Source organism: Callorhinchus milii, unplaced genomic scaffold (assembly GCF_018977255.1).
Source record: "Callorhinchus milii isolate IMCB2004 unplaced genomic scaffold, IMCB_Cmil_1.0 Scaffold12, whole genome shotgun sequence".
Classification (NCBI taxonomy): Eukaryota; Metazoa; Chordata; class Chondrichthyes; order Chimaeriformes; family Callorhinchidae; genus Callorhinchus; species Callorhinchus milii.
The window spans coordinates 8098936-8121513 of record NW_024704753.1 but is presented as its reverse complement, the minus strand read 5'-3'; the positions used below and the strand labels follow the sequence as shown (position 1 = coordinate 8121513).

Sequence of the window (22578 nt, the reverse complement as noted above, 5' to 3'; positions counted from 1 at the left end):
TATTATTATTACTTAATTCGTTTCTGTTGTGAGGTGTTGCTGGCGCAGATGAGTTGCTTTTATACTTCAAAAGGGGCTCACAGCATGAAGCACTCCAAGACATTTGATGTGAAAAGGTGCTATATTAATGCTAGTACTGTATTATTTTATCGATCGTAATTTAATAATGGGTTCTGTGCATCTCCTGTATGCTATCGGAATTTCTCTACAAAGTAGGTATTCTGACAGATCGGCAGTCTTCAAACGAAGATAACTACTAATTTTGTTTGCATTAGACCAATTGCATTGAGAAAACACAACCTCAGGCAAAACATAACAGAGCACAATATTTACACGAGGCAAGAAAACAATACACCCTTTGGTAGATTAGACGCAAGCTTTTACAATGTTAGCCCAATTTTGTTTCGAGTCTTTTTTCTTCTCTTTGGTTGAGATGGTTTTAAGTATTCACTCTGGCTTGCATAACAGCTTCAGATAAAACAGGTTTTCTTGATGCTGACCCAAGCATAAGCTGAAACAGATCAAACTGAATTGCTGGCAAAACCATGACTAACTGGGTCTACAATGAATTGGCAAATTGGGACCCTTCAGAAAGTCTTTGAAGCAGAGGTTCCAAGACATCAAAGGATAGGAAGTTTCTTTCCTGAAAAGGCCACTGTCTCCTTATCGGATATTGGCACCACAAAACATACACAACAATGTATTCATTAGCAAAATGGTCCTTTCAACCAGCAGCATTCAATGGTTTACATAATAGGACGTTGATTGTAAATTGTCCACGAAAGCTTCAAACGGAGTTGAGATAAATTGTTCCAAGACATATTTACATGTTAACAGGGCATTAGGAAAATCAAATATATTCCCCGTTTTTTATTTTACCCCAAGCAAGAGTCGACATTGAGGTGGAACACATCTTACTCTGGGCCAACAGAGAAGTGGGGTTGCAATTTTTCCGCAGAGTCCGCTACAAATCCACTAAAAATTTAGTTTCTGGCCCCGGGCCTCTCATGCCGTTTATCCAACGTCAGTGTAGGCGGGGCAGCTCCGGACACACATGCGCAGTGCAGCACAAGCGTGAAATGGGCTTTGCTCCACTCAGAGACCCCCGTTGTTGTGATTGTTTGTGTGTCTCTTTCTCTGGGTGTGTTTATGAGTGTGTCTGTGTGTGTGTTTCTCTCTCTGGTTTTCTCTCTCTCTCTGTCTCTGTGTGCGGGGCTGGGCCCTGAGAGGCAGGAGGTAGTGAGTTCCTGTCGCCCCCCAGTCAGGACACTGGTCCTGAGTGTCTGTTTTTTGGTGGAGCTCCTAGTATCCCCCTCACACCTGCCCCCCAAACGACCCACCCAGTTTTTGTTAAAGAAGAAATTAATTTTTAAAAATTACAACAATCTATTACCTCTTATTTCCTCATGTTTAGTTTTGATCAATAAAGTGAAAACATTTAGGTAGGCAGTAAAATGTACCTCAATAGCACCAACCAATCCCCTGAAATTATCCACACAAGTCACCAAATAGTTCCGCATTTTTGTCAAATGCCCTGCAACTTTGGGCATATATTTCTGCAATTTTCTATTGGCCCAACTCATAATCTGAACAATTAGGATCCCAAAAATGGTCAGTATGTGAGGGAGAGAGGGATAAAAAGAGAAAATGTATCTCTTACAATTTAATTATTACATAGTAACTCTATGCTACAGATTAGGACTTGCTTATTCATGGTTATGCCAGTATTTCTCATCCAACTTTTTCTTCGATTTTAAAATCTACCAGTATGACAAGTAAATTCAGTCAAAAATAAAATCTAAAACTACACAGTGTAATGTCAGGTTGCAAAGATGCAAACAAAGAAGGTGCTGGCTCAATATTATGTTATATAAGGTTTAATATAAACCACTTTACTGTTAATCTTGAGGTTGCATCTTATTCAAATTCAAATGGAATTGGTCAGGAATTGGGTAATTACTGTGGTATTTGTTTAACTGCCACATTAATCTACCTTCTTTCATCTCTTTCCAGATATACAGTACACAAAATGGAACTGGATTTTTAATTGGTCTTGTGGAGAATCCTTTTATCAAAATTAAACTGGCATTTTCTCATACGGCTACTATATTTTAAGTACAAAACAAATCTTTTCAGCACAAGAATGAAGTTGGAGGTTGGAATTCCAGTGAGCTTGTTTTGCAACAATCTGAAATAAGAAAATATTTATAACACAGGAACATTTTCTGCATTAATCATTGAGTTGTATGCGTATAAGAACAACCATCACGAATAACATCTGTGCAATACCCTGTGATACAGAAATGAAAACAGAACTGAACCTGAGCAGAAAACTTAAATCCAGATGCTCCAACACAGAAGGAGCCAAAATAATTATACACATAAACAAACACAAAGAAGATGAACCTGGAGTCATGACACAGAATATATTTAATCACGTAATAAGATCCAGTAATTGTATCATGTGAACAGATTGGCTACCTCCTTTTGCACTACTTAAGAGGCAGGAAGCAAAAATAATGCCATTTCTACCATTAAAACATGAAGTTAACTGCACTTGAGACCTCATCTGAATAAATCAGTCCTTCAAAGACTTTCATAAGAAATGCAGCACCTCAGAAGTTACTTGTTCAAGAGAAGACTTTGATTCTTTCTTCAAAAGGATAATCTACCTTCATTCCACACCCTATTAATATGCTGGAAGAAAAAAAGAAACCTTTTCATGCAAGTTGCATCGCAGGCATTGAGTTTACAATGAAGGTTGGAGCAGCAGTAGATTACTCGGGATGTGAGAGGAGCTCTAATATCTTTCCAATACAAAAATCAAAGACATCACAGTTACGGATCTACCTCTCTTAGCAATGTTACATTTCACTTAAGATTTTAGTTAACAGGTAGGATCAACTTCATCTCATTACCCCCCCCCCAATCTCCCAATCTCTAATCCATGCTTTATCCAATCCAAATACTGAGCTCCTACTTGACAGATTTCAATAGTTCAGAGTCGAGTTAAATATGTGACCAGAATCAAGTTCAGTTCAAGTTCTAAAACAAACTACAACCTGAATACATCCCACCAAAAGCAATGGCAATCTCACTACTGGTTTTCCGATGCTATATGTTCTACATGGTTAAGGTAATACATGTATGTATGTATGTATGTATGTGTGTATGTGTGTATGTGTGTATGTGTGTATGTGTGTATGTGTGTATGTATGTATGTATGTATGTATGTATGTACGTACGTACGTATGTACGTATGTACGTACGTATGTACGTATGTACGTATGTATGTAATAGATATATTTTTTCCCTCATTCCTATAGGTTATACATCACAAGTTAAACTGAATGAAATTTGTTTCTCTTGGTTCTTATTATTTGCTTAGATGCCATCACTATGCCGTATGCTGAAAGGAAACTGGACTCCCTGCTTCACTGCTTGCCACATAAATAGATTCCAAGGGATTCTCTAAAGCATCTCTAATATTGTCCTTGTGTTCCAACTCATTTTGATTATCACAACAAATCCTTTGTATGTGCTTTGAAGTGGATTCAAAGAGAGGATTAGTAAGCACCTGCCTGTCAATGTCTTATCTAGCTTGCATACAGTTAATGCCAGGCCTGGATACACTATAAATAATAATAATCCTTGCATTTGTTACAGCCCTTTTCACGTCTTCTAGACGTCCCAAAGCGCTTCACAGAATATGCTGTAAAGTGAATTGACTGTATATTTGTGGGCGAAACACGGCAGCCAATTGCGCACAGCAATGTCCCACAAACAGTCGTGGATTGAAAATGACCAATCTATTATTGTTTTGTTTTGGAGGGATTATTATTAGGTGTGTGGAGTAAGGAAACTCAATTATTCCAGGCAGGTCAGGTAAGGTTTCGCCCTGACCTGCCTGGAATAATTGAACCCAGGTCTCTCGCTTGCCAGGCGAGTGCTCTAACCACTGAGCTAAAGGACTCCACAATGCAGTCACAATCCACTCAATGCAGAACCAGCTGTTCTACCAGAGGAGAAATCCGCGTGCAGAATATCTGAATTTTAATAAACCTTTTGGTAGATCTGAACCAGTTGCTTTGGTGGCCATATCAAACTGGAGATCAGAGGTTTCCTAACTTTTGATTTCAGATTCTGTGTCAGACGTTGTGGAGGACTATATCAAAGATTGCATTGATAAGGGCAGTCAAGAAAGCCTATAATTAGTTTACAGTAGTAATTTTCTTCATTTCTGCCCCTCCTAACCTTTCATCCACATTTAGCTCCACTTCATTTATCTCCAGTTAAAATGGATTTCTGCACCATTCCTTACCATGCTGGCATTGAATACTTGAGCAAAGAACTGATCAAGCTCATGCATATGATTAGCTTCTGAAGTGGCATTGAATGCCTAGACTTGGAGCCACTCAATCAATATGAAACAGTTATTTTAATCAATAAGCTACATCAACAACAACAACAACAAGATTCCATTTATAAAGCGCCTTTCACGTCAGGAGGACGCTACATCCTACTACACATCACAAGGAATGGAATGGGCATTAGTGACTGAATACACTTTCTGTGAAAATTACTCCAATCAAACCTCATTAGCAAGAAACTGACAGCACAACTACCCTGACCAGGAGAACCGCTGCATATTTTAATGAAAACTTTCATTTTAAGCATTGCGGATGAAAAGAATAATTTAGCAGTTCTTACTGAGTACTCACTTGATAATTTTGTTCGGTTGTAGACATTTCCTCGACTTTACATCAAGTTATTCCGTCCATGCAGAGACTATTTATGAAGGCGTATTGGGGGGTGGTGCGGGAGAGATAATGGGCATCTGGCCTTCAAAGTGTAACTGATATGCAGGAGACATTTCAGCAAACAGTAACAAAGATGATTATGCAGAATGATGCAGTACAGAAACAAATTCACCCAGCTAGTCTGTGCCAGTATTTTTACTCCATATGAGCCTCCAGCCCTCCTAATCCCCCTCCTATACTCCTCCATTCCTTCCCCCTCATGACTCAAGTACATAACGCTCTCAAGTTATGAAGAGAGGCTCACAGAGCTGAATTTGTTTCCGTCAAAGATGGGTGGTGGGGATAATCCAAGCTATCATAATGCTGAGAAGTTTATTAAAATGCAGATTCCAGCAGGGTACTGTAATAATAATAACGCTTGCATTTGATATAGCGCCTTATCACGTCGCTGACACATATCAAAGCATTTCACAGAATATCTAACCTCGCTAACCACTAAGCGACGGCACACCATAGCGTATACCATGAGGATAACCTTGCCATGACAACTGACCATCTTCCTCATTGGACTGTCACGGTTCAATTCCCACTCTCTTTCCACACAGACAATGGACTATGAAGGATCAAAGGATCTGAAGATAGTTCATGCTACCCACAATCATATGAGGGATTGGATATAATGTACACACTGTCAGCAACAGCAGGAATCTAACAGATCTTGCATGACTGCTGCTACCTGCAAAAAAGGTGGTTATTACTTGCTTTTATGCTGACACCCTTCAGAAAACTCTAAATATTTAGCCACGTTCTCTCTTTTTAAAAAAAATCAACTCACAACAGCTCAAATTGTTAGTGCCAAAATGCAGCCAATTAAATCCACTGTACAGTATGAATTGTTGTTGTTGGCATCATTCTCGGTAGAGGAGTAATCTGCAATCAACTATTTGCTCCAGCAAAAGTTGAAACCCTTGCATAGTTGAAAACATTTCATTCTTGGTCGATAAATCATATATTCAAATCCAATTTCACCAGTAATTCTATAAAGTCAGAATGATCAGGAAATCATTCAAGTAACTTGAGTGGTGTTTGGAGTTCACCACATTACATGATTCTTTCAAGCATAAATCTCCATCACAATAACCCCTTTTGGTAGTCAAAGAACTGAATATCTTCAATATGTATCCTCTGCTCTGGGACTCGAGGAAGGAGAGTCTTTAGCAGACCAGGATGTCTGAATAATGAATAATGTGTACCAGAGCAGGGGTATATGGGACTGCAAGGAGGTTAGAGGCCACTGGAGTTCGTATTCCCCACCCCTGGTAAGAATAAACTGTTTGGTGAACCAAGGGTTCATCTGTGCCAATGTCTGTCTGGCTCGAGTGGTCCAGAAATACAGTAGCTAAATTGGAGTTGTTTGCAGTATGGGGAAAAGGCAAATAATCGAGATTAAATGGATTGTTCTTTCACAGACAAGAAAGGCCAAATAGCCTTCTGTGCTGTACGTTTCTGTTTTTTCTTAACGTCTGGTTGAAAAATGCCTGCTGGTGGCATCACTGGGGGGAGGAAAGGAGAGGTGTATCCCTGTTTGCTTGTTGTTCACCAGTTGAATTGAGCAAGGCCGATAACTAGAATATACAATTAATATTGTATATTGTTGGGAGAATCCTGGAAATCTACCGGTAACAAAATCAAGCATGGAAAAATGCATTTCGATATATAACGCAACATTAAAGATTGTAACATCACATATAGAATGACAGACACTTAGGAATATATTAAAAGGCTTCAGCACAATCTTAGCATTCAGATTAATGCCAGAATCCATAAGGTACTGCAGAGGAATTCACTCACGTGAGGCCGATCTATTAATGGAGGCCATCCTCAAATTCATTTGCTCACACCTCCTGCTTCTTGGTTTAGATTTTTTTTTTAAAAATCACTTCAAATGTCGGTTCAGTTGGTAGCACTCTTGCTTCTGCGTCAGACGGTTTTCTGATCAAGCCCTACATTATCATAGTCGAGGCTGACACTCCAGAGCAGTACTGCATTGTAAGAGTGTCATCCCTCAGAACAGATGTTAATTTGAGGTCCTGTTTGACTGCTCAGTTAGATGTTAAAGATCCCTCAACATTATCTGAAAAGAGAAGGGAGTTTCTCCTGGCCAACAACCAACCAGATAAAATTAAGTCATTTGCTTTATGGCTTTTTTTTGTGAGATATTCCTGGTGCTATGAGACATTTTGACATTATACGTGTTATATCAAATATGAGGATTATCATCCCTGCTTCTGTATTATCTATGGGGATCTACGGTCTCTATGATGTGGCCCTGACATTCTTCCAGGGTTCAGTTTTTCATTGTTTGTAAAATCATTCTGCCACAAGCCACTTTTTAACAAGTGGTACACACTTTGTGTAAAAAAAAGTTATATCTTCCAAAATGAATGGTGCAAGTTGAACAAAAAGTGATTAGTAACAGAATGTAATAATTTAAAAAATAGAAAAATGGGAAAGTTTTTAAGACGGTTAAGTTTATTTATTTTGGTAGATTGAGTGTAAGGCAAAAATGTAGGGTATTTAGTTATTTTTAAATAATTGCAGACATCATAACACTAAGGATCACACTGCAGAGCTAAGCATTTACAGGGCACTGACTGTATATGGTATACACTCATTGTAAGTAATGGGTTGAGCTCCGGAATGCAATGGCAATGTATTGTGATATGCTAATTTAAATCATATGTTGCATAATTGGTGCAGACAACATTTGTCACTTACTGTCTGGGAACGACAGGATGGGAACATGATTCATAAATTAGTCGCATGATTCATAAATTAGTCGCATGTCAAGGAATCAAAAACCCTCGCTAGGTGCTTTATGTGCTCTTATTCTGCATTTGTATTGTCACAAGCAAAACTGGTTTGTAGCTGGAAACTCAACTTATGCTGTATTGATGGAATGAAGCCAAAACAGCCCCTGCTCCCACCCCCACAAAATATCCTGTTATTAGGCAATGGGCTCTTCAATAACATCTGGTTGTTTATGGGAACTGAATATGCACAAATTAGCTGCTACATTTACCCACAAACACAGTCATTACACTCGACAGAAATTATGTTGTAATGTTATGATGTTATAGCCACTATATCAAATGCAAGGATTATTTTTATTCCTGTATTTGAACAGTGTTTATGTTTCAAGTGCTCAAGTGAAACTCTGAACACACCTTGAAACCTCAATCAATTCACAACTGCCACAGCTATACTTAGCCGTCAGTGAATCCCATTACTGCTGAAACCAGGAGCAATGCTCCACCACGATTTAACATAAAGCTACGGAGTGTAAAGCTGCAGAGAGACATCATTATGTACATAAAACTGCTCAGAGTGATAAAATGTTGGCGATGCCATTAAGGACGCTCGATGCAGTGCATCAGCACTTGCAAGGTTGATTTAACCAAGAACTGTAAAGCATGCATCATTGTGGTCCCTCTGCATACAGTTTGCTTATAATTACACTCTAAATCTGCATAATGTTTTTGTGTGTCATAAAGATAAACAAATGCTACTTATCTATTTGCCATGCCCATTTCCCCACAAATATCAGTTCAAATAACTCAGGCACAGTTTTGAACAGCAGCGAATTGTAAGAAAAATTAAAATGAAGCAGGAAAGACAGAACAGTTAAACGTAGTCAAAGACAGACAGCAAAAAAATACAGGCGATAGCCAATAAAATTATTAAAGAATTACTTTTGCTTTAGTGGATGATAAGTAATAAACCTAGTGTTGAAATGGCTTCTTGTTTTGCAGTGTTTAAACTGAAAAAACAGTAGCAGTCTGGTCCACAGCAAGGGGTATTTGTAAGCCTGCCATCAGACTAAGGGTTAATACCCTATTAAAAAAACACAATCATGTATTATGTAGCACTGCAAATAGAAAGTAATAAGGTTGAAACACCAATACGTATTGATTGATCCAAACAGAATGTTGGATCACGCCCATGGCAAAGAAGAGATGAAAATCATCTCGGGTGCTTTATATTTTTTTAAAAACACAGTATGAAACAAAGATTGAAGTCTCAAGATGCTGATACTTGAAGTCTAGTAATGAGAATGTACATCACCTTGAGACTCACCTTGAGTGTAACCTTCCTATAAAAAATAGCTGCTGAAATGTCTTTACAGTACTTTGCATAAATAACTCCATGCACTAACCAAGATTTGCTACTTTGAAGGTCCATAGAGTTCTTTTTTAATACTGACATATTCCCAAAGGATATGCCACTTCAACAACAATCCATTTAATAATTTTCAACAAATAGCCTAAAGCAATCTAGAATATACAAGGTATATGCTTCTCTGGAGTGAGACATTACTAATTTCCCTCAACTTACTGCGCTCTTCATTTAGACACACACCCCTCTCCCTAGCAAAGTACTGAGCCCACAGTAAACCCCTATCATGGTCACAGATTATCTCTCTACCTCTTTTGTCGGGGTTATTAATGTAGATATTCTGTATGTGTTGAGATTTTGTGTAAAGTGGGACACCTTCACTTTAAGCACATTTGTGATCCAGGGACCAAAATACAGTTCAGAGCGGTAAGGACCGCGTTACAGGCGACATAAGGTCTGTGACCTGGGAGAGGTACTGAAACAAAAAAGCGGGAAAGGATCACGTGGCTCCTGGAGGGGGAACCTACTGATAAACTGAAAGAGGAGAAGGTTGAAAACGGAGGGAAAAAGTATCAATGCAATACATTGGAAAGGGGAGGAGTCAGAGTAATATAAAGTGGGGGGGGGGGGGGGGAAGTTTCTCTGAACTCGGGGTCGCTTGTGTGTCATCAGGGAGATACGTGCCTGACCCGAGAGCCTTGCCTCCAGGTCAAAATTGTTTTTTCTTGTTAACTAACTTTACTAGTGTCATAGTTTAGTGTCAGGGTATTTCCTCTTCCATAACGTTGCGACAGTTATTGTGTAATGTTAGACAAAGGGCTTCAAGGACCACCATTGAGTTTTCTGTAGTGTTTCTCGAGCCTCTGTAAGATTCAAGGAGGTAGGGAGAGACACAGCAGGTTATTGCTGAAGGCAGCTGCCTGCTAGTGCGAAGGACGCTGATGTATGCAACCCTTGGTTGGGCAATAGGCTTTGGGATTACCTGTCGTCGTTGTATATTCTCATTAGTGGAGTTTCACTCAGAGAGGAAACTTGCACAATACAGATAAAGAACTGATGCAAAGGCCACCTGGTGTGGTTTGTCATAACGCGGGTATACAATTAGGGGTGAGAACCATCGCACCCCGAAGATGATGTAAGTGTATAAGGTTTGGGTACAGGTACAACCAGCAGACCTTCCTTAGCCCCTGCATCTCCACAATTGGCAATGTACCAGTGCTACTTCACTGCATTTAGAACTATAACAGCCAATATGCACAACCAACAGCACACAGGGGCAAAAGAAAGAGCAATGCACATTAAACACAGCAATTACAAACACTGCACAACTGAATGAACTCAATTTACTATTACTGAATTTGAAGTCTGCCTTATTACTATTAAACAAGACTGAAGTAAAATCAAAGCATGCACCCTTACAATATATGTTTAGATTTTAAAAAATAAATTGAGAACAGAAGACAGACCACACTTGCACTTTATATAACGCCCTCCACGCAGGGTAGCAGCTCAGAGCAGTAGAATGAACTATAGTAAAATATATTTAAAATGACAAAAAAATAAACATATGCACTATCAAAAGTTGAGTTGGGTATGCAGTCTACCCTGCATTCGTTATGTGTCCCTTGTCTCCTTCAAGGCCCATCTCAAGATCCTCCTCTTCAACTGTGCCTTCAGTCACCCTCCACCCCTCCTGATCCCAACCCCACCTGGGGTCCAAATCCCTGACTGTCCAGCACATTGGATGTCCTCCCAATGTGAAAGGCGCTTTACAAATGTAATTTGTTGTTGAGTCAAAATGATACATCTGAGCTGACCCAAACTGAGCAGAAATGTAGGACTTACACTAAATTCTGGCTCAGCCAGTCATGGACTTCAGTTATGTGTTCAAGACGTGCTGTGAGATTCAAATTAGCTTGTGTGCACTGACCTGCCTCAAACCACATTGGCTCACAACCAATTAGGTGTTTACAATTACTCACTGAAGTAAAATCAAAGCATGCACCCTTACAATATACTATTGTTCTCCAAAATCAAATGCAAATGAAAATACTGGCCTGGAACTAACCTACGTTAGTAAGACTTGAGAAGCTTTTTCAAAAGAACAGATATGCTATTGGCAAGTGAAATGTTACTGCTCATTTTGTTACATCTTCAAAGCATAAACCAGTATTGAAAGCAGTCAAGTTCTTATTGATCATGACTTCAAATCCCATCTCAAGTTTTACAGACATGAAGCCTTTGCATCATATGTTTTTAAATTAAGGCATTTTGTCACTAAAAGTGTGCCCTACGGACACTGAATAAATATCAACAAATAGATACTGTAGCCTGAAATCTCGATAGACTGAGAGAACTTTCTCCCCCCCACCCCACCCCAACACCACCAAGATGGGACATCAAATAAAGCCAGCCAGTAAAGCTGGATAGTTGGCAGGAAAACTCCACTAGAAAACATCCGGTCAAGTGATGTTAGAATATAATAAGCATGAAAAGCTCTGCTAAAAATCACCAACGTGAAACACCAGAAAATTGATCCACCAGTGCTTCCGAAAGCATTTTTTCCCCTTAAATTTCAAACCATATTCAGTATTTCGTCTCATTTTGTACCATTTTCCAACCCGTTCACACCACAAGCTGAAAACAACCCTGTGAAATGAAGTATTATCTCTGTGACTGATGATGGGCCAGTGGAATGCTCAGCCCTCTTCCTGTACTGGTGCCTTCAATGTTTAAAAGCTCAAAGTAACGAAACACCACTTTAACCCCAATGATTCAGCTTTGGACTTGGCCCATTTTGGTATTACGAGATCATTGATTTTTTTAAAAAAAGTACATACATACATTTCATTAAAAATTCAAAACCTCAGCTATTCAAACCGGATTGTGCAGAAATCCCCGATTAGAAACTGCTCGAGAAACAAAATAAAAAATTTGCTCGAGTGCAATATAAAATATCTTGATGCAAAGAATTCGAGTCCTGTAGCTCAGTGGTTAGAGCACTCGCTTTGCAAGCGAGAGACCTGAGTTCAATTCCAGGCAGAGGGCGAAACCTTGGGCAAGTTTCCTTACTCCACACACCTAATAATAATCCCTCCAAAACAAAAACAATAATAAATTGGTCATTTTCAATCTACGACTGTTTGTGGGACATTGCTGTGCGCAATTGGCTGCCGCGTTCGCCCACAAATATACAGTCAATTCACTTTACAGTGTGTTCTGTGAAGCACTTTGGGACGTCTGGAAGACGTGAAAAGCGCTATATCAAATGCAAGGATTATTATTATTATAATAAGCTTTTAAATTTCCTCTGGTATTGGTGAAACATTTTATCTTGAAACATGTAATTAGGCTATACTATAGCCACACTTAAGAGTTATCAGTGCCCAACGCAATATCACACATTGTGATCCCTTCTGTATAAGAATCTGGAATATATTGTTAGAAAATGTAATCAGCATTTCTCACTGACTGATTCATCAGCTGTATCTTCTTTAACCAGGTAAAATCAGCACTTGTAATTCTCAATATTTACATATGAAACACTGGCAGCCATAATATGTGCTGTAATGCTGAATGGGAACTTGATCTGATGGATAAACCTGACTGTTCAGAAACCAGACTATCAGAGGCAACTGTGCCATATTTTTAGTGCTTTTTCACCCTATAATGCCTTGGCCATTCTTTCCTTCTCTGACAAGGAAAGAATGTCCTATTCAGACAGAAACCTACAGCCACATAAGGTTGAAGGGACTTTATCACTGCATCATAAAGCCACTTCAAGAACTGCAGGCAATTCAGGCCACAGAACTGTCAGATTGTTGCATTAACCAGAACACTCAAGGACAGTTGCAGATGTGACAAACAACAACAAAATTAAATTTCTAAAGTGACTTTCACGTCGGGAGGACGTCCCAAGGCACTGAACAGTCAGGGATCAGGATCCGAGCTTGGGTGGCACGGTTGGGTGAGGGAGGGCAGTGAGGTAGGAGGGTCTTGATTCGTGCCTTGAAAGAGGCAAGAGAGGAAGCAAGGTAAAGGGATTGTGGGATGGAGTTCCAGAGGGTGGGGTAGAGAGGCTGAAAGCCCAGCCGCCGATGGTGGGGAGGGCTGGGCAGGAGACGTGGAGCAGGCCAGAGCCTGCTGAGCTGAGGAAGTGGACAGGTTGATAAGGGGTTAGCAGGTCAGAGATCTAGGAAGGAGCAAGGCCATGGAGGGCCTTGAAAGTGAGGAAGAGGATTTTGAATTCTACCCTCTGAGGAATGGGGAGCCAGTGGAGCTGAGCGAGGGTGGGAGTGATGGGGTCACAGAGCCTGGAGGAGGAGAGGACAGGAGCTTCAGAGTTCTGGATGATCTGCAGCTTGTGGAGGGAAGAGTTGGGGAGGCCGTCAAGCAGAGGGTTTCTGTAGTGGAGCTTTAAGGTGACGAATGCATGTTTGAGGGTTTCGGTGGACTCAGGGCTGAGGGAAGGCAGAGCGGACCATGGCACGGCTATGGGGGAGAAAGGACAGTTGAGGGTCGAACAAGACGCCCAGGTTCCTGACTGGCTTGGTGAGCTGGAGTGTGCATCCATGGATCCAGTACCTGAGGTGCGGAGGTGCTGGTGCGAGCTGATCAGGAGAGCCTCAGCCTTGCTGACACTTAGCTGTAGAAAATTGGCTCTCATCCAGGACTTGATGTATGACAGACAGTCTGTCAGGACATCAGTGGTCCTGGAATCGAGGGTGGAAACAGAGAGATAGAGTTGGGTGTCATCCGCATACATGTAGAAGTTGACCCCATGTCTGCGGATGATGTCACCAAGGGAGAGTGTGTAGAGGTTGAAGAGGAGGGGACCGAGGTCAGAGCCCTGAGGAACACCGCACAAGACTGTGCGGGGGCTGGAAGAGAAACCGTTGGCGGAGATAAATTGGAGCCAGTGTGAGAGATAAGACCTGAACCAGTCAAGGGCAGAACTTTGAAGATTGAGGTGAGAGGAGAGGCGATGGAGGAGGATGGCGTGGTCCACAATATCAAAGGCAGCAGAGAAGTCGAGGAGGCAGAGGGAGCCCTGGTCACAGATGGACAGGATATCGTTTGTCAACTTAAACAGAACAATTTCCGTGCTGTGAGCAGCACAGAAGCCCAATTGGAGAGGCTCTTGAAGGGAGTGGTAGGAGAGGAATGAGCGAAGCTGGGAAGCAACGACTCTTTAAAGGACCTTGGAAAGAAAATGGAGGTTGGAAATGGGCCAGTAGTTAAAAAGCAGAGATGGGTCCAAGGAAGGTTTTTTCAGGAAGGGGTTGATTATAGTTGTTTTTATGTGATTGGGGACGGTGCCAGATTATAGGGAGAGATTGATGGGGGTCGGAGAGTAAAGGGGGAGGACGTGGAGATGGGATGTAAGGAGAGGGGTGGGGATGGGTCAAGGGAGCAGGTAGTGTGTTTCATGTTGGATATGGTGCTGATGAGAGAGGAAGGGGAGACAAGTTCGAAAATGTGGAGGGAGGGATGGGCAGGGGTTGGGGTGCAGTGGGAGATGGGAGAAGGGGAGAGAGTGGTGGTTGGGAGGGTGGAGGCAGAGAAAGAAATTGATGAAATATTTGAAGAGGAGGGAAAATAAAAGTTTATGGGGAAAGAGCAGGGAATTGGGATTTGATTAGTTAGCTCCAATGGATAAATTAGCACCATCTTTGGCTGGGTGGGTTGAGTGGCTTCCTTCTCTGCTGTCATTCATATAATTATTTGAACTTCAGTGTATTTCACCTATAATGCTGCTTGTTTTGGTGGAGGCTAACAGTTAGTTTTGGAAGAAAAAATTATGTACTTCCAAGAATCTTCCTGTAATTGAATGTTATTGGCATTTGCCAAGATTAAAGATGCTCTCTGTGTTTCACAATCTTCAGATGTGTTCCACCAATGCTAGTTGCTAATAGCGTCATGTTTCAAAAGGCACTAATCTTAGCTCTACATTGGTCGTATTGTCACGGTTACCCTATTATTGCAGTCTTTTGTAATGTGTAAATAATATGTATATATAACTATATACCATTTAAGCTAAATGGGGAAGCCGCCCCTTTAAATGGGCTCTGTATGATTGCACATGGCAGAAGCTGCTTGCAACAGAGTTAGCAGTAGCCCTACACCAATTGCAACAAAGTGTAGATTCAGGGTTTGCTGGACAGTCGGCTAAACAAGCAGCCTGCGGAGTAAAACAACATGGAGGGAAAAACCCTCGCATTCGCATAATACGGTGGGCAGAGCCACAAGCCTATATAAAGCAATGCTCAGCGCTCCTCGTGGTCGCTAACTAATGGTCATCATCCGTTACGTATTGACATGTACAGGACTACTGGACAGTCAGGGTTGGTTTATATTTCAATACTAATGTAGTATTGTGCTGCCAGTTATTATAGTTATGTGTTTGCTCCCATTGTTATATATCTTGGGAGTCCTGTAGCTCAGTGGTTAGAGCACTCGCTTCACAAACTGGAGACCTGGGTTTGATTCCCAGCAGGGTGAAACCACGGGCAAGTTTCCTTGCTCCACACGCCAGATAATAATCCCTCAAGAAAAATGCACAATAATAATTTGGTCACTCAATCCACGACTGTTTGTGGGACACTGTTGTGCTCAATTAGCTTGGCTTCATTGTTTTGCCCACAAATATACAGTTAATTCACTTTGCAGCATATTCTGTGAAGCGTTTTGAGATGTCTAGAAGACGTGATAAAGCGCTATATCAAATGCAAGGATTATTGTTATTATATCTTTCATTGTTGTGTTCCTTATGTGCAAGATAGCCTAGGGTTGCTAGGTTTAAATAAAGAGCTGTTCTTTCTACCAAATGTATCCTCGAGCCTCTGCAATATTCTCGACAAGAAAAGGAGTAAGCACTTCGGAGGGTAGTTGTCAACGTTGGAGGTCTACTAGTGTGAGCAGACTCCGATTGGACATTCCAGTTACTGGGCACTGGGGTTAACTGTTTGTCTGTGACTCTGACCTTTCAAATAAGGACGCACACCGACAGGGTTAGGAAAGCAGAGGCCACATAGTACGAAAGCGTTAATAAAATTTGCACGTACATCAAGGGGTGAGAACCGTTGCACTGTGGTCATTTCTGTAGAGCTTTCATTAAGCCACCTATTTTCTCAGTAATACAGGTCACAGCTAACTAACCTTAAAACCATTATTATTTTCCTCCAACATGGATGCTTTTATATTGTATGTAGTTTAAATTCATCTCATGCTTCTTTTCAGGTATCTTGGACCTTGACCCATCAATTGAAGCTGTTGCTGGGTAACCGCCTCTCAAGTGCCACAGCATCGTTCGAGCATGCAATTTTCCAGTTATTGGCTACAAGCTTTTGTTTTTCCTCTCTGTATGTTTCATCCATAGTGCAAAGTAATGGCTTACCTTGTCTACGTTTGCGAATGAGGCAGCCATGTGCTCTCTGTAACTGTGAAGAGCAAAGAGTTAAAACTTTGCCTTATAAAAAAGGATACGTCCACGGACCACTGGCTTCCTGTTCACCAACGCAAAGGACAAGTCACTCTGCAGGAAAACTACAGAGGACTTGATGATGTGTTGTCCAAATCTGAATGTAGACATAGTAGGCTTCTGACTAGTCCAGAGGCTGTAAATAAAATTTAAAAAATTAAAAATTGACCACTTTTCCCAATAGTAACCGCCAACACTAGCCTCTAAAACACACAAACCCTCTAGATCTTCCATGGTGCCCAAATTAACAACAAAGTCCAGCCACAAGCTTCACAGCAAGAAATGTATGAGGAATTACAGCACTGCCACAGGCCTACAAAGTTGAAATGTTGTCAAATTCTTCCAATCACGCTAGGGTTAGGGTTAATTATACTTTGCTTTGATATTGGTGTGGACGTAGTCTCAGAAGTAAAGTTTTTATCCAGATTTGAGTGTTTTTTCAAAGCCGGATGGAATTTTTCTTCAGAACAAGCCTTTCTAACAAACAGGTGCTGAAGTGCTTTAAAGAGGAAATATTTGAAACAGTGCTTGAAGCAGAATTATTCTTAATTTGCAAATCATTTCTGTTGCAAAGTGTTCTTTTCGTGTTAGTTGTTAGTACTACCCTGTAGGAGGAGTATTGGAGTTAGAGTGAACATGTGCAACGTAAAGAAGCAAATTGTTCCACAGAAAGGGCTCCATCCCCACAGGAGAAGCTTGTGCGGCTGTGTTGGCCTTGAATGTATCAGGTGTCACTTTAGGAATTCACATACAATATTACAATTCCCCCATTGAAACTACAGAAGGTGCAGATATAAAGTAGTGTGTGTTACGTTTGCTTTTGGTGTCAGGTATACAAATTGGTGCGACAGAGCAAAATGAACTAACACCCAATTGTGAAACCAAAATCAGCAATTATTATCAGAAATATTTACTTTCATGTAACGTTCTTTCAAATTTTCGGTTTGTTTAACAAAAAAGACTGAGCTTCCAAACGAAAAACCCGTGCAGCATTTCCTAATCTGTCCATTAAATTATGCACAGGTTTGCCCCATGGCTGCTAAGAATGTTTGGCCATATTATTCAACACCTTCAGTAAACATTTACACAAAAAGTTTGCTTAAGGCACACCAGATCTTGGAAAAATATTACAGGGCAGAAAGGTCAAATGTTCAATATTTTGGTGGGAAATTGATAAGCAATGAACATAACAGATTTGCTGGTCATCATTTCTTCAGTCAATCGCTATGTTCACAGCACTTGGTATCAAATCACATAAAAGATTCCAGCCTTGAATTTCCCCCATGTTATTTTTCCAAGGGGACTTGCAAAAGTATTTGTGAAACTAGTGGGAAGCACAGAGCTGTCAAACATTCCTTCCTTAATATCAGAACTGAACTCGGCATGTTTGTTTACACAACACCTTTAAGGCTTTTCCACTCGAGGCATTTTCAGTGATTCATTAGCAGTGCATACACAAGTGTAAGAGAGAAGTACAACAGAAAAGAGGATATTTTGATCCTATTGAATACAAAAGAAAGCCCTTTACTTTAAAAAACACATGCTGGAAAGCTTTTCTAGATTTTGTGCAAAAATAAAATCTCTCAGAAACTGGTGAAAAGTTACTGAGATTTTTTTTACACACACACAGCAATTCCCTTTCCGAACTTTTCAGAACCAGGCTTGGGAAGAAGAAGGTACAGTTCAGAGCCATCTGAGATCTGGAAATAATCCTGCTGACACAAGTATGAACAACACTCGGCATTGTTCCAACTGGAATCATTGTTTTTTTTCTAGTTGTCAAAGGAATTGAAGGGCATGTTTTGTGGCCTTTTTGGGTATGAAATAGTTAAACAACATGTTCCCGAGAAGATTCTCTCAACGGACATTCAGCGAGGGAATTCATTGAAGTCCACACCATTATGTTCTCATTGTTCCACCGTGTCGCTTGCAGCAAGCTTTATTCTTTTCGCTGTGTGTCAGTTCAGTGTTACAAAGAACCAAAATATTCAGTAAGACATTTAGCAGTAAACCCAGTGCCAGCAATTTAAAACAAAGTGTTGATATTATCAAAAAAACAAATGGAATCTGATGTCATGTAAATAGCTGATTTACATTTGTGTAGTTATACAGCTGAGTACAGTATATGCAGCAGGTTTTGTATCTTTTCATAGTTGTAAATTTCCACAGGGGCAAAGTGTTCCTGGATTTCCAGCATCATGAGGAAAAAATTGGCCTACATTTTAGCATGTTGATTTTAAATTATATTGAAGCTGGGAAACAAGTCAAAGCTTAATTTCTACAGAACTGTTCCTTTTGATGCTCAAAGAATAAATATCTGCATATAATTGTAATCACCATGCAGCAGTCTCTCAAACTCAAGGAGATAATAAGAAGACAAACATAGAAGGCTCTAGAGCGGCTATCTGAGAAATGATAAGTAAATCATGCATGTAGCAAGGGAAAAAATCGCATGGCACCAGTGAACAGGCAAGCTTAGGTTACAGGTTAAGACTAGGTGGAATTTCAGGCCTCTTTCAGGCTAGCCGCACTCCATCCCACGGTCCCTTTGCCTCGCTTCCTCCCTTGCCTCCTTCAAGGCCGGTCTCAAGACCCTTCTCTTCGACCGTGCCTTTGGTCTCCCTCCTACCTCTCTGCCTTCCCTCACTCCTACACCACTCCTCCCCTATGCTCGGGCCCCGACACCTGACTGTTCAGCACTTTGGGACGTCCTCCCGACGTGAAAGGCGCTCTATAAATGTAATTTTGTTGTTGTAGCCAGTGCAATTCATGAAAAATCAGTTCAATATCAGCTGCTTGCTTTTAGTCTCGGTGTGTGTGTGTTGGCTGCCGCCAATGACCCGAATTGCTTCCCCACAATGCTCCCACCCCTGTCCTCTGCCCTCACTTACTCCCACTCAGTCCTCCTCTCCCACCGCCCTTCCCAACTCCTATCCTGGCTTGACCATCCCACAGCCTCCCTCTGCTCCAGCCTGCAAATCATCCGTCGGGCCCACCCTGGAAGTCGCCACTGACTGTCCAACAGCAGCCACTCTGACTGCCCTATCCCCCATTCTCACCGAAAGGCTCACTGGTCCCTGACCACGGGGGCAAACCTCTCCTCCCTGATCCACATCCCTACCCTCCCTGTCAGTGACCCCTCCCCCGCCTCGCCTCCCACTTTCCGCCACCAACTGTCCCCTCCGCACCAATCTACAAAACGTTCGTTCCCTCTCCAACGAAACACTCACCATTCCAAGACCTCATCGTCGATGAACACATCGACATCCTCGCCCTCACTGAAACCTGGATCACTCCAGGCAACATCTTCCCCCTGATAGAGGCCACACCACCCGGCTACATCTTCCATCACACTTTCCCTTCCTTTTGAGCACCTTACCCTCTATCACCCCTCCAACCTTTCCCTCAAAATTCCCCTCATCTACCATCCTCCCAAGCCCTCCATCACCTTCATCCCTGACATCTCCACCCTCCTATCTTCCCTCTCCCTTTGCTCTGAACGCCTCCTCATCCTTGGCGATTTCAACCTTCACTTCACCCCCTCCTGCTCTACCTCTGCTGACTTTTCCTCTTTTATCTCCTCCCTCAATCTCTCCCTCCACATCCACTCCGCCACCCACGTCCGTGGTCACCTCCTCGGACCGGTGATCACTCTGGGCCTCACAGTCTCGGACCTCACCAGCATTGACAAAGCGATCTCGGACCATCACTTCATCTCCCTTAACTCCTCAATCCCTCTCCCCACCACCACCCAACCCACCTCCATCTCATACCGCCCCTGGAAAAAATCTCCCTCCCTCCCTCCCCCTCGGCTGCCTTGGAGTCATCAGAACTCCTTCCCCTCTGGGCGCCCTTCTTCAATGACCTATCCTCCTCGGTTACTGTTCTCCACAGCTCCCTCTCCTCCACTCTCGATTCTCTCGCTCCCCTCTTCCCAAACCATTTTCTACTCACGCAAATCACCTTGGTACACCAGCCACCTCCGCTCCCTTAAAGCCCAGGCGTGTTCTGCTGAGCGTACCTGGCTTATATCAAACTTAACTGTCCATCGGCCGATCTGGCTGGACCATGTCAAATCCTACTGCTCCGCTCTCGCTCTCGCCTCCATCATCGTTCTACTCAAAGACAATCTTGGAGACTAAGAACAATCCCAGATTCCTCTTCTCCATCACGAACCAGCTCCTCCGCCTTCCCTCTCACTCCTCGCCCATCCTCATCTCAAATACCAACTGCGAGGAGATGCAAAGTCGAGGGAATCTGCTCAGCTGCCTCTGCCACTGCATCTGCTATCCCTCCCCATCTCCTCCTCCCACCTCACCCCTACCCATCCCTCCCTCCACACCTTTGAACTTGTCTCTCCCACCTTTCTCAACACCACCGTAACCCGTATGAAACCCACCACCTGCTCCCTCGACCCCATCCCTACCCCTCTCCTTTCCTCCAGCTCCACCTCCTTGCCCCTCTACTCACCAACATCATTAACCTCTCCCTGTCCTCTGGTACTGTTCCCACCGCATTAAAAACCGCTGTCATCACTCCTATCCTTAAAAAACCCTCTCTGGACCCTTCTCTACTCCCTAATTACCGCCCCATCTCCAACCTCCCCTTCCTCTCCAAGGTCCTGGAACGAGTTGTTGCTTCTCAGCTTCTCTTCTTCCTTTCCCACCACTCTCTTCTCGAACCTCTCCAATCAGGCTTCCATGCCACCCACAGCACAAAAACCGCACTGGTCAAAGTGACAAATATCATTCTGTCCATTTGCAACCTGGGCTCCCTCTGTCTTCTTGTCCTCCTTAACCAGTCTGCTGCTTTCGACACCGTCGACCACTCTATAATAATAATAATAATAATCATCCTTGCATTTGATATAGCGCTTTTCACGTCGGGAGGACGTCTCAAAGCGCTTCACAGAACACACTGTAAAGTGAATTGACTGTATATTTGTGGGCGAACGCGGCAGCCAATTGCGCACAGCAATGTCCCACAAACAGTCGTAGATTGAATATGACCAATTTATTATTGTTTTTGGTTTTGGAGGGATTATTATTAGGTGTGTGGAGTAAGGAAACTTGCCCAAGGTTTCGCCCTGCCTGGAATTGAACTCAGGTCTCTCACTTGCAAGGCGAGTGCTCTAACCACTGAGCTACAGGACTCCTGAGCTATCCTCATCCACCACCTCTCCTCTTACCTCAATCTCCACGGCGCTGTCCTTGATTGATTCAGATCGTACCTCCCACACGACCATCTCCTCAAACACCTTCTCCTCTAGCCCCCGCACCATCTTGTGCGGTGTTCCTTAGGGCTCTGTCCTTGGTCCCCCTCCTCTTCAATATCCATATGCTCCCTCTTGGTCTACTTCCACATGTATGCGGATAACACCCAACTCTACCTCTCTGCCTCCACCCTTGACTCCAGGAGCACTGCTGTGCTGGCGGAATGTCTGTCAGACATCAAGTCCTGGATGAGAGCTAACTTTCTTCAGTTGAACGTCAACAAGACCGAGGCTCTCCTGATTGGCTCCCATCAGCGCCTCCTCACCTCAGGCGCTGACAGATTCAGTCAATCCACTCTGCCCCCACCCTCTGGAACTCCATCCCGCAGTCCCTCCGTCTCGCTCATCCCTCACTACCTTCAAGACCCACCTCAAGCCTCTTTGACAGTGCTTTCGATCTCCCTGCTTCCCCCCCTGCCCTCCACCCTCCCCCACCCCGACCCTCAGCTCGGGTCCGTAACGCTGTCTGTCCAGCGCCTTGGGACGTCCTCCCGACGTGAAAGGCGCTTTACAAATGTAATTTTGCTGTTGTTGTTGTTGTTTCCAATAAAGTCAGCTGGTTTGAACTTGTTCCATATACTAAAACAAACTCCCATTATTAACAAAGCGCTTGTGCTGTTTCACTTTGTATCTCTATGTATTATTCCTGAAAATAAGCAAGTGGCATTATTTGTCTAAAGGTACAAAAATAACACACTGGGACATTTTCTGTTCACATGCCAGTAAAAAGGAATGATTACGGTATACTTAAAACTAATGCCATGTAATTTCAACTACAAAATATACAACTATATTGCAAGTAGTGACAGGCTATTATGCATAGACATCAACCAAAACATTGCTGCAGGTTACATTTACTTTTGTAAAGAGTTAACATTTACTTTTTTTTT

The 22578-nt window shown here is 42.3% G+C and overlaps 1 protein-coding gene across 7 annotated transcripts in view; it reads right to left on the bottom strand.

Annotated features, from left to right (window-relative positions):
- Positions 1–22578, bottom strand: part of fhit (fragile histidine triad diadenosine triphosphatase) — a 539096-nt gene that overhangs the window by 351420 nt on the left and 165098 nt on the right. For 5 of the 7 annotated variants that reach the window (XM_007895159.2, XM_007895160.2, XM_007895162.2 and 2 more), the window contains one exon: positions 16422–16552. In XM_007895159.2, the coding sequence (XP_007893350.1) occupies positions 16422–16527 (106 nt within the window). In that variant the 5' untranslated portion in view covers positions 16528–16552. Of the gene's footprint in view, positions 1–16421; positions 16553–19646; positions 19882–22578 lie in introns of those variants that run through there. The other 2 variants (XM_042339507.1, XM_042339505.1) reach the window with 2 other exon arrangements.